The 12539-nt window shown below is 40.3% G+C and overlaps 2 protein-coding genes across 3 annotated transcripts in view; one reads left to right on the top strand and one right to left on the bottom strand.

Moving 5' to 3' along the window:
- Positions 1–1152: 1152 nt before the first annotated feature.
- LOC130162740 (ATP-dependent RNA helicase DHX8-like) lies at positions 1153–10035 on the top strand. The gene is made up of 23 exons (XM_056366536.1): positions 1153–1284; positions 1424–1509; positions 1587–1653; positions 1743–1834; positions 1998–2104; positions 2244–2579; positions 2671–2815; positions 2998–3189; positions 3278–3365; positions 3439–3536; positions 4252–4399; positions 4902–5083; positions 5221–5415; positions 5535–5720; positions 5829–6039; positions 6244–6425; positions 6696–6836; positions 6972–7127; positions 7304–7441; positions 7719–7847; positions 8058–8254; positions 8572–8751; positions 9307–10035. Exons 1-23 carry the CDS (start codon positions 1182–1184, stop codon positions 9524–9526), a joined length of 3579 nt encoding a protein of 1192 aa, XP_056222511.1. The 5' UTR covers positions 1153–1181; the 3' UTR covers positions 9527–10035.
- Positions 10036–10440: 405 nt separating this feature from the next.
- etv4 (ETS variant transcription factor 4) overlaps positions 10441–12539 on the bottom strand; it is a 31915-nt gene continuing 29816 nt past the window's right edge. For both annotated transcript variants that reach the window (XM_056366537.1, XM_056366538.1), the window contains exons 11-12: positions 12250–12351; positions 10441–10955 (exon numbers count right to left, since the gene is read on the bottom strand). In XM_056366537.1, the coding sequence (XP_056222512.1) occupies positions 10728–10955; positions 12250–12351 (330 nt within the window). In that variant the 3' untranslated portion in view covers positions 10441–10727. The remainder of the gene's footprint in view (positions 10956–12249; positions 12352–12539) is intronic.

Raw genomic sequence — 12539 nt, 5'->3', positions numbered from 1 at the left:
GGCTTCAAATGTCGTATTCCTCTTATCAAGCCGCTCCTGAACAACAAACGTCAGAAGCGTCTTACCTGGGCTAAAGACAAAAAGAACTGGTCTGTTGCTCAGTGGTCCAAAGTCCTCTTTTCCGATGAGAGCAAATTTTGCTCTCGTCATCTGCTGGTGTTGGTCCACTGTGCTTTATTGAGTCCAGAGTCAACGCAGCTGTCTATCAGGAGATTTTAGAACACTTCATGGTTCCTTCAGCAGACAAGCTTTATGGAGATACTGACTTCATTTTCCAACAGGATATGGCACCTGCCCACACTGCCAAAAGCACCAAAACCTGGTTAAATAACCATCAGATAACGGTGCTTGATTGGCCAGCAAACTCGCCAGACCTGAACCCCATAGAGAATTTATGGGGCTATGCCAAGAGAAAGATGAGAGACATGAGACCGAACAATGCAGCAGAGCTGAAGGCCGCTATCAAAGCATCCTGGTCTTCCATAACACTTGAGCAGTGCCACAGGCTGATAGCATCCATGCCACGCCGCATTGAGGCAGTAATTCATGCAAAAGGGGCCCAAACCAAGTATTAAGTACATATGCAAGATTAAACCTTTCAGAGGGCCAATATTTCTCTGTTTAAAATCCCCTTTCTATTAATTGTATGTGATATTCTAATTTTTTGAGATTTTCAATTTGAGGTTTTCATAAGTTGTAAGCCATAATCATCAAAATTATATCAAATGAAGGCTTGAAATATCTTGAGTTGCATGTTATGAACCTATGTCATACATTAGTTTCACCTTGTAAATCTAATTTCTGGAATAAACGAACCTTTGCACGATATTCTAATTTTTTGAGTTTCACCTGTACTGTTGGGTAGTTTCCTCTATAGCAATATGAATGTTGAATGTTTTTCTATGTAAAACTTAGTTTGCAAAGTGATTTTCTATATCCATCTGAAATGTAGTGGTGTAGAAAATAAAATGTGGCTTTACATGGAAATACTCAAGTACAATGAAGTATAAATAGCTCAAAATTGTGTGTGAACGTTCTACAAGGTTTCAATGTGTAGACTCTATGTAATGTTATCTGCCTGTTGACCGGTAGGGGGCAACAGCACTGAAACATGTCGCTGGAGCACAAACTAAAGGAGGAGAAGTAGAAATTTCCTGTTCTTCCCAAAACAAAGCAGAAAAATGGCTGCTTTAGACGAAATAAAACGTCTCGAATATCTATCTTTGGTGTCAAAGGTGTGCACAGAGCTGGAGAATCATCTGGGAATAAGCGAAAAAGATTTGGGTAACGTTACGATACATGACAGCATTGTTTTCTCATCTAGTGTGCTAGCTAACTTTGCATTGCTCAGTTAGAAACAGGCATGATAATGTCAACCGACAAGGTTAGCATGTGTAGCTTAACACTAGTTGCTGTTTTGCAGCTGAATTTATCATCAACCTCGCCGAAAAACACCCAACAATTGAGGAATTTAAAGCTGTGCTATTACAAAATGGAGCAGAATTTACAGTAAGTATATAACAGCTTCATTTTTCATGTATGTATGGATCGGTGTTGTATCACTAAATCCACTTTTTTTGTTTCAGGATACCCTTATTGGTAATTTACTCAGACTTATTCATACTATGCGCTCCTCACCATCTACAAGTAAAGGTACAAATATTTTTAATACGCTTTATGTTCATTTTTAGCCTAGGTTTTGCAGCTATTAGCCCACTGATATATAATTTCTTCTCTATCAGCACTTCAGCCAGAGGCGAACCCAAAGAGTGAGAAGGACAAGCTGAAAGTGAAATACCCTGCTTTGTGTAAACCAGATGACCCTGTGTGGATCGTAAGACTCACTTCTTTCATATTCATTTAAACCTCTGTGTGTTCTACTTGTTTAGTAGGAAAATCAGCATTACCAAATACATGTATGTATTTCAGAAGTATTGCAGTTTGTAGTATTTATGGAGCTATGAAGCTGTTGTCTCTAATTATTACTTTCCTTCCAGATTCCCCCGCCACACACAGATAAAGACGATGAGCAGATTGCAGCAGCAGCCATGAAGGAGCTGGAGATGCTTATGCCAAGTGTTTGTGGGGCAAGCTCTGATAACAGGTAATTTATACGTGGATTCCTGCCATTTGGAAAAAGGTGTCTCTAACTGACAAAACAAGAGACCAATGTAAAAATATTTTTAAATTGAATTGATTCTCTTTGGAATAAAAACTGGACTCTCTTTCTCTTTTCATCTCAGGTCAGACAGAAATTCACAATGTGACAGAGGTCGAGATGCAGACAGAGAAAGCGGATGTAAGCGAAGTCGCTCTCGCTCCAAATCAAGAGATCGCGATGGAGAAACAAACCACAAGCGGAGAAGGAAACGAGTGTCTCGCTGGAGTGACCGTCCACCAAGCCCGAACAGAGGTAACAACGACAACAACAACAAGGAGGAGGATGGGGACCGCTGGCGTGAGCGTGATAGACCTGTGGATCGGCCTCCGCCAGACGAGCCTGTTGTGGGTGACATCTACAATGGCAAAATCAGCAGCATTATGCAGTTTGGTTGCTTTGTGCAGCTCGAGGGCCTCAGGTCAGTAAGATAGATGGATAGATGTTTCCAGTGTCTTTTGGTGTTTTCATCCTGATCCTAAACTGTAGTGTGCAACTGTCATTCGCTGCAGAAAACGCTGGGAGGGTCTGGTGCATATCTCAGAGTTGCGCAAAGAAGGACGTATAGCGAATGTGGCTGATGTGGTCACCAAAGGCCAAAAGGTGAAGGTCAAAGTGCTGTCATTCACTGGAACCAAAGCCAGCCTCAGTATGAAGGTAAGACAACTTCATCATTTATGTTTTACCATTGTAGAAGAAGTGCTGGTCAGTGTAGTTAGTCAGTATAATTCATCCATTATTCTGAAATATTTCTCATCTCTTAAACAAAAATTACATTAAACAAATGCAGACATTGATTTGCAAAAACGACTCTGATGCATTGTGGTCCTTGTGGCTAGGATGTAGACCAGGAGACAGGGGAGGACATGAACCCCAACCGAAGAAGAAACCCAGGTGTTGAAGTTGTAGATGAAAACATGAGGAACCCTGACCGCCCCAACGAAGTCAGCATGCTGGAAATAGAGGAAAACCCAACAGAACACAAACGGCTCACAAAGATAACTGACCTTGAGAAGTGGGAAATTAATCAGGTATTCACCAAATACATTCACAATACTGGCTTAATGGTGGTATCTTCATTGTTTGGCAAATGTTTAAAAAATGATCTCTCTCATTCAGATGATTGCAGCCAATGTTCTTCCTAAAGAAGAGTTCCCAGAATTTGACGAGGAGACGGGAATTCTTCCCAAAATAGATGATGATGAAGGTAAAACTCTTTTTCACAAGTTTTTGCAAAGTGAAAGTTGTTCTGTGTATAAATATGACGGTTCCCTCCACAGATGAAGACATAGAGATTGATCTGGTTGATGATGAACCACCATTCCTGAGGGGACAGACTAAATGGACCTTGAATATGAGCCCAGTTAAAATAGTGAAGGTACGTATCCAGACTCCAGAGTTATTTGTTGTGTGGGTAAACCTGTGCAGATCCTCTGAATATTTCTTTCAATAATATGTCGTGGAACTTTGGTTAGTATCAGATTATCAGTTCTGCTGTACTAACCTGCCTTATCCACTGTATATGAAAAAAGACCTACTGATTCTAACAGTTTACTGTTACCTTCTATATGCAAAGAAAAAAAATTAACAGCTGCCACAGTTTTGGCACCAGGAGGCGTAAAACGTTACAGGTGGATGTTTTTTGGTTTTTTTTTACGAGTTTGTTTTGAGGTTTTGCATTAAACACCAACTAATACCAAGTGTTAAAATAGAATGAATTGTGCTACAGCCACCTCCAGTGGATATTCATACTCATGCGATGTTATTTTCATCTTTAAACTTAAAATAGTTAACTATCCAACCAATAAAAAACACCCGAATTTTGAGATGGAAAAAAAGCTGTAAAAAAAAAAAGAAAGAAAGAAACTACAGCTTTAAGTCTCAGTCACTCTGCAGATCTATTAGTAAAAGCACAGATTACTTTTGTTGCCTTGTACTTATTCATCCTTATTTATTTTACATTAAGCAGACTGTACCCCGGGAGTACATTGGTATCTATAAGCTTGTGCTGTAAACACTGTTGCAGTTTGACAAAATGTTTCCTGTAGTTTCTCTACGTTCATACCAACAATTGTTCTGATTTTGTCCATTAGAATCCAGACGGCTCCCTTTCCCAGGCGGCCATGATGCAGAGCGCACTGGCTAAGGAGAGGCGGGAGCTGAAGCAGGCGGCTCGCGCAGCAGAGATGGACTGCATCCCTACTGGTCTCAACAAGAACTGGATAGACCCAATGCCTGATTGTAAGAACCTAGACTACACATTTCACATGATTCAGCAAATACTTTTTAAATGAGGCTGTAGATTTAAATGTGTGCAACCCTTAAATTTAAATCTTAAAGCTTCAATCAGAAACTAATTACGAAACAAAAACAATCCATGTTGTGTTAGTGAAATTTGGGAAATAAAATTCATCTGTCCTGTGCCAGGCCTCTTACACTGTTTCACTGTGACCATGTCATGGCTGGAGATGGTTATCTAGCTTCACTATGAATTTATTCTGGCACACACAGACACACTGCACTGCGTCTCTGTCTTCCATTGCCTGAGGAGATATCAGAGGCTTTACAAGTTCCTTCCGGCTGGTCACTACCTCTGACTCATAGTTTAATATAAAAAGATCTAGTTGGGAAGTTCATTATCGTCGCAGTTCATCTTAATTAAACAAAATGGTAGATTGTAGGAGGTTGGGATGAATCTTGCCGGAACTGAACATCTCACGACTTGCTGTTGCTCTTCTTATAGATGAAGGAAGGCAGATCGCTGCCAACATGAGAGGCATCGGCGCTATGCCTATCGATCTTCCAGAGTGGAAGAGATACGCCTTAGGAGGGAACCAGGTATCGTATGGCAAGAAGACAGAGCTCTCCATCCTGCAGCAGAGAGAGAGTCTGCCTATTTTCAAGCTTAAGGAACAGCTCACTCAGGTATGAGCAGTGGTGAGATCACATTCAGAGCATTACTTTATTTAAGTGATGAAATGATTGGGAAACCGAATGAGACAGAAGGTGCTGAACTCCACCTGAACCCACTTTACTTACTGATTCATTCTCTCTCCTGACAGGCTGTTCATGATAATCAGATCTTGATTGTAGTCGGAGAAACCGGGTCAGGTAAGACCACACAGATCACTCAGTACCTGGCAGAGGCAGGCTACACCTCCCGGGGAAAGATTGGCTGTACGCAGCCCCGTCGTGTGGCTGCCATGTCAGTGGCCAAGAGAGTCTCTGAGGAGTATGGATGTCGTCTAGGCCAAGAGGTCAGTGACCTTAGAGAGAGCTGTTCCTCTCATTTGTAGCATTTATCAATTTCAAACTAGTTGCAATTTTTTAAGATGTCATTCAGATTACCTCACATATTTTTTTACCTTCATTTTAGGTGGGTTACACCATTCGTTTTGAGGACTGCACCAGTACGGAGACAGTAATCAAGTACATGACCCATGGTATGCTGCAGAGAGAGTGTCTGGTGGACCCGGACATGAGCCAGTATTCCCTCATTATGCTAGATGAGGCCCACGAGAGAACAATCCACACTGACGTGCTGTTCGGCCTCCTCAAGAAGGTATTCCACATTCTACAAACCATATGAAATTTTTTAAGAATATTCACTGACCTAATTCCATACCAACAAAGCGTTTTCACGTGTAATAACTTTCTCTGTCTCTTGTAGACGATACAGAAGCGCAAAGACATGAAGCTGATCGTGTCCTCTGCTACACTGGATGCTGTCAAATTCTCCCAGTATTTCTTTGAAGCTCCCATATTCACCATCCCGGGAAGAACCTTCCCAGTGGAGATCCTCTATACCAAAGAGCCTGAGACGGACTACCTGGATGCCGGACTCATCACTGTCATGCAGATCCATTTAACAGAGCCCCCAGGTATGGTTTCTGAAATAGGATTGTCTAAGCCATCTTGAATTTAAGGTCACTGTTGTCCCGGTGACAACAGTCATGTTTTAAGATATTCTATACTTGTGTTGTTTTGTATATAAGAAACCTAGTAGTATCTCTATTGGGAAAAATGAATTTGCATCAGCTTTTATGTTAAAATAAAATCCTTTTTTCTCCCTGTCTTTTTCTCAGGTGACGTCCTGGTGTTTCTGACTGGACAGGAAGAGATCGACACGGCCTGTGAGATCCTGTATGAGCGAATGAAGTCACTGGGGCCTGATGTTCCTGAGCTGATTATTCTGCCAGTTTATTCTGCCCTGCCCAGTGAGATGCAGACCAGGATCTTTGATCCAGCGCCTCCAGGCAGCAGAAAGGTAATATGCAGGATAAAATTAGGACTAGTTTTACTGGTTAAAAGCAGTTCCAGTTTTATTCAAGTTCTAAAATTGCAATTCTCTAATGAATATAGTATGATAAGTGAGACTGTCACTCATTATAACACTATCTTTCTTTATTAGAATTCAAATATAGTCAACTTGAGATGACAAAATTGCCTTTTAGTGAAGTCCAGAACAGAGCAAATAGGTATTACATGCAGCCACCATATAAAAATGAAAACTTTTGTTTCTTTTGCTCACAACTAGGTCATCATTGCCACAAACATTGCTGAGACGTCTCTGACTATTGATGGAATCTACTACGTGGTGGATCCTGGTTTTGTTAAGCAGATCGTGTATAATTCCAAGACCGGCATTGACCAGCTTGTGGTGACTCCCATATCACAGGTCATTCATTTTAACACAATCCCAGAGGTTTTTATTCTAAGCTGACAAAATGAAAAAGCATCATTGGTTAGTGATATGTTAGATTGACATCTCTTTCCTCATTAGTCCTTTAATTACCTCCTGGTTTCTTTTCAGGCCCAGGCCAAGCAGAGGTCAGGTCGAGCCGGCAGAACAGGCCCGGGGAAGTGTTACAGGCTCTACACTGAGAGAGCCTACAGAGATGAGATGCTGACGACCAATGTGCCTGAGATCCAGAGAACCAACTTGGCCAGCACTGTGCTGTCTCTGAAGGTACAGTCCTCCACAAATCAGTGGCTATCTTTTTTTTTTTTTTTTTTTTTTTTTTTTTTTTTTTTTTATTAGTTCTAGTTTTTTAGAAGTGGGCTGCTTTGCCTCTCCTGGAAATCCGTCATAAGAATTTTTAATTTGATTTCTCCTTTCCTCCTGTGCTCTACTCACCTCCCTAGGCCATGGGTATTAATGACCTTCTGGCGTTCGACTTCATGGATGCTCCTCCCATGGAGACTCTGATCATAGCCATGGAGCAGCTGTACACTCTGGGAGCTCTGGATGATGAAGGATTACTCACACGGCTGGGTAGAAGGGTGAGAAGAATAGGAATAATTGCATTTATTATATTGGTGACAGCTATATTTATTGTATTGGTAGAGTCAGTGTGTGGTCTTAAAGTAGAGCTTGAATCATCTAGAGAGTAGATTTGTCCATTTTGTCCTTTGCTCCTTGTCAATGAAGTTAACTTATTGTACTGATCACTAGTTGTTGTCAGTGTCAGGTTTACCTGTTTGTGTATGAGGTCCCCACACTTAACATGTTTTATATTACCTTCAAAATTGTGTTTTCCCACCTGTCTCTGTGGTTCAGATGGCTGAGTTCCCTCTGGAGCCCATGCTGTGTAAGATGTTGATCATGTCCGTCCATCTGGGCTGCAGCGAGGAGATGCTCACCATCGTCTCCATGTTGTCTGTTCAGAACATCTTTTATAGACCAAAGGTATGCAGCTAACACCTGATTTGACTTCAGTCTCATTCAGATCAGAATTATTTCTATAACACATACAAATACTTCCTTCATGACAATTAACAATATTTTTTTTTGGGGGGGGCATGATTAAAAGAAACAACACCTCTGTGAAATAACAGACATATCAGACTCTGTTTCCTCAAAAAACAGAAAAACAAAATTCAATCCTTCTATTTGCAGGACAAACAGGCCCAGGCTGACCAGAGGAAGACAAAGTTTTTCCAGCCGGAGGGAGACCACCTTACACTGTTGGCTGTCTACAACTCCTGGAAGAACAACAAGTTCTCCAACCCCTGGTGTTTTGAGAACTTCATTCAGGCTCGCTCATTAAAGAGAGCTCAGGACATCCGCAAGCAGATGCTGAGCATCATGGACAGGTAGTCTGCATATGAAATTTAACCGTGCTTTAACCATTAGATTTCCCCCTGTGTATTTCTTGTACTAAATAGAGCATGGTATTGAATTCCACTGAGTAACACTGATATAATTTAAACAGAGACCATGTTTTACTTTATAAAATGTGGAAATGGTAATTGATGTATAAAGATATGCAGCAATGTACTTTTAATATATGTCAAGTTTGAGGTAAACAATTACTCAGTAATTAACCTCAATCAAACTATATAATCTGTACACAATGTCTTATGAAAAACTACAGGTATACGAATATTAAATGAGACTAAATATTTCTTAGACACAAGCTGGACGTGGTGTCTTGTGGGAAAAGTACGATGCGGGTCCAGAAAGCTATTTGCAGCGGTTACTTCAGGAACGCAGCCAGGAAGCACCCTCAGGACGGGTACCGTACCCTGATTGACCAGCAGGTGGTGTACCTCCACCCCTCCAGCACTCTGTTCAACCGCCAGCCGGAGTGGTGAGTCCTCATTGTTGACAAGATTTTAATCCATATCCCAAAAAACATTGCTTAGGTCTTACTTAGAGCTGTTCTGGTTGTGTCTTCCTGCAGCTTGAGTGATTAATTTGTGTGGATGTCTTGTATAATCATCATTATTGCTGAAATGATTAGTTAATCAAAAGGAAATTAACCAGCTTGTCACTCTTTAGCATTTACTGTTTTTCTTTGTTTTTTGCAACTGTAGTTAGAATATCTTTGTGCTTTTATATTTTACTGTTTTCTGATTAATCAATAGATCTGAAAAAATAATCCATGAATATAGATAAAACTAATGATGGTTTTCATTAGCGATTTAATGATATGGTGATATTTTATTTATAACTAATCAGTTATCTGAACTGACTGAAATTATTGGTTTATTAAAATAGTTTCCGATTAATTTACCATCTATGGACAAATTTATTAAACGACTAATCATTTCAGCTGTATTAGTCATTTATTATTGAAACTAATCATTAGTTGCAGCCCTAATCATTATTAACTGTATTTCTGTCCTTGTTGTTCTTTCTCCAGGCTTGTGTACCATGAGCTGGTGTTGACCACCAAGGAGTACATGCGGGAGGTGACTACCATCGACCCTCGCTGGCTGGTGGAGTTCGCCCCGGCTTTCTTCAGAGTTGGTGACCCCACGCGCCTCAGCCGGCAGAAGAGGATGCAGAAACTGGAGCCTCTCTACAGCCGCTACGAGGAGCCCAACGCATGGAGGATCTCCCGCGCCTTTAGACGACGCTGAGGATGCTTCAGGCTTATACCAGGTGGACATACTGTGTAGAACAAACGGAATCAGATAACGGCTGAAAAAGACACTTTGGTTTCATGTTTTTGATTTTGCGTTGCCAAAGCTAAAACTTCGACCAAACCTTAATAAACTGTCTTATGGAATAGGAATGTTTTAATATTTAACTTTCTTTATTCACTTCAGTAATACTTAAATTAGCCATGTTAGCTATGTCATTACCATTGTTAGGTATTAACACCTGAACTGGTTAACATTTCTTATATTGTATTTTCTATGAAATGTTTTATGTTTAAATAATTTAGAAATGTTTTAAAATTTTCAATCATTGACGTTAGTTTTTCATCATTTCGGATAAACACGGGATGCAATCTTATCTGCTGCTGCGTTTTAACTCTTCACCGTCTTGTTTGCATGAATATTGGCAAATATGAAATATTTATTTGATGCGTGCGCTAGGTGTTAAGACCAACTGCTGTTTTGGTTAAAGTAATAGTTGCAAATGTTGTGAAACTTGCTCATCTGCTTTCTTTTAGAGTTAAATGAGAGAATTTATGCCATTTTCCTGTCTGTGTGGTAATATGACGATACTGCTAGTAGCCGGTGAGTGTTAGTGAGGCTAGCTGTTTACCCCTGTTTACGGTCTTTATGGTAAGCTAAGCTAACCGATTGCTAGTTTAGTATTTACCACACAAAGATGAGAGTGGTGTCAATCTTCTCATCCCTCGGGTAGAAAGTGAATCAGCATGTGTCTTAAAATGGTAAATTTAAACAGCCTGAGCAGTTAAATCACATATTTATAAAAACAGGTTTTGCCCACCATAATCCTCCTCGCTTGTAAAAAGGTGAAAGTACCCACATGTGGCTCACAACAAAAACACAGAAAAGAATAGTCCGGACTTCAGTTTGGGTATTATTATGGGTATTTATTAAGCAATCTCTTCAACCACAGTCATGTTTATGGATTGAATAGGCCTCAGATGTGAGAGGAATGCAGCTCTTAAAAACAAAACAAAACAAAAAAAAAAATCCCTAATGAGATTAATTTAAAACAAAAACACCATAGCCTTATATACAAGTGGATGGGGTGGGCATGTGCAAGAGGTGCATGGGGTTTCGGGGTGTGTATGATGATGGGTAGGTACAACAGGAAGATTTCTGAAGGCGGGGAGAAAGGAGAGAGAGTCGGGGGCTGGCTTTAGTACATGTAGCCTTTGGAGTAGGGCTGGGGGCCCATGTTTTGGGGGGCTTGTTCCGTGGTGTAGGGCACTCCCTCGTCCAGGTGGGACAGGGGCACTGTGTCCTCCTCGTTGACGTAGCGCTCAAACTCGGCCTTCAGGCTGGGCCGCTGATTGTCGGGGAAGGCCAGGGAGATGAGGGCCTCGGGCTCACAAACAAACTTGTAAACATAGCGCTCCCCTGCCACCTGGAGAGAGAGGGGAGGGCTTGAGTCATATAGGAATGCATGTAAAAAAAAAAACAAAAAAAAACTAAGCTCTTTTTTTTTTTTTTTTCCAGGTAAGCAGACTTTTCAGTTGCCTGTTTGAGTTGCATAGGTGTGTAACACAAATCTTACTGTCTGTCTATATTTAGATATCCAGTAGAGGATCAGATCTGCGTCACAAAAGTGCAGTGACCCAGTTATCGTCTGACAAAAGCCACTCAGCTGTGATTGATGGTGATTTTAGTGAGATTAATAAACATTTAATTTGACTCATATACTGTACGCCATTACACAAATATGCAAATATGGCCACTGCAACTCTTTAAAACTTACTTCTTTCTACAAATGTACACATTAATGTGTATCTTCTAAACCTCAGCTGATGTGAAATTATGAAATGAGACTAAGGTTGATGCTTGATGCCTAAGAGATTGAGTAAATGTATTACCCTTTTCTAATAAGTAACTCTAAACTCAGGGAATTCATCATTTAAAGTTTGTCCTTTTCTTTTAATATTATAGTATTTTAACCTTTTCTGTTGCTCAAACCTTAAGTTTGCTTAAGTTTCCTTCCATATTTTTGCCTTCCATATGTCTTCATAGTAGGATAACTAGAACAGGTCCACTTATATGATTTTATACTATGCTTTCTACTTTATAAAGTGATTATAAATTGTAATTATTGGCTTTTTAATGGTTAAGGATAAGGACAACTTTTGGGTTGCCAGTTTGTGGAAAATGTCTCTTAACTGGTGTTTATCCTCCTCCAACTAAATTTGCATTTGTCTTCTTGGCTTGCACTTAAATCCACGACCCCTCCAACGAACCAGTCAACCACTTACTTTCTGGAAAAGTTGCGCAAAGCATCTGGATCACAGTCCATTTATTCGTGGCTTGTTTACAACTGCACACTTGATTGGCTGTTGTAAAAACCTTTTATGCATGACTTTCTAACATTTATAACTGCAGACCTGATGGCCTAGTAAAAGGTAAGAAACCCATGAGGATTGAAAGTGTCATACAGGAGGATGAGGGTAGGTTTCCTTATTGTTTCCTTAAATGTAACTGACCTATTAACTTTTTCTAAAACCATTAGTTACAACTTGTAAACCTTTTACAAAGCGTGCCATGTTAGAAAGTGATACTATAAAGTGAACCATGATATAACTTGAGCAAACATAAGGTTTTGTGGACATTGATGGCAAAATTTAGAAGATTATAATACCTGAAACATAAGGACAATATTAATAGTAATATAAAAAGGACGTGTTTTGTACCTTCTGCATGATTCCCTTCTCGTAGTAATAGCGCAGAGAGCGACTGAGCTTGTCGTAGTTCATGGCTGGACGGTTCTTTTGCATACCCCACAGCCTGGCAACCTGAGGAGAGGGAGAACGAGGAGGTCGAGGAGGGGAGAGGACAGCAGAAAGGAAATGGTTGTGGTTACACTTATGGCATAGTTCAGCTTTAGTGAGGTTCATTTAAAGGTGAGTGGGTATTTCTAAGCTTTTGAAGTTCTGAAGAATATAGCCTTACTCAAATGACACGTCAACATTTGAGAATTGTT

Source organism: Seriola aureovittata, chromosome 21 (assembly GCF_021018895.1).
Source record: "Seriola aureovittata isolate HTS-2021-v1 ecotype China chromosome 21, ASM2101889v1, whole genome shotgun sequence".
In the NCBI taxonomy this organism is placed as follows: domain Eukaryota; kingdom Metazoa; phylum Chordata; class Actinopteri; order Carangiformes; family Carangidae; genus Seriola; species Seriola aureovittata.
Note: the sequence above shows the minus strand (reverse complement) of the source record. Positions and strands in the feature narration are given on the sequence as shown.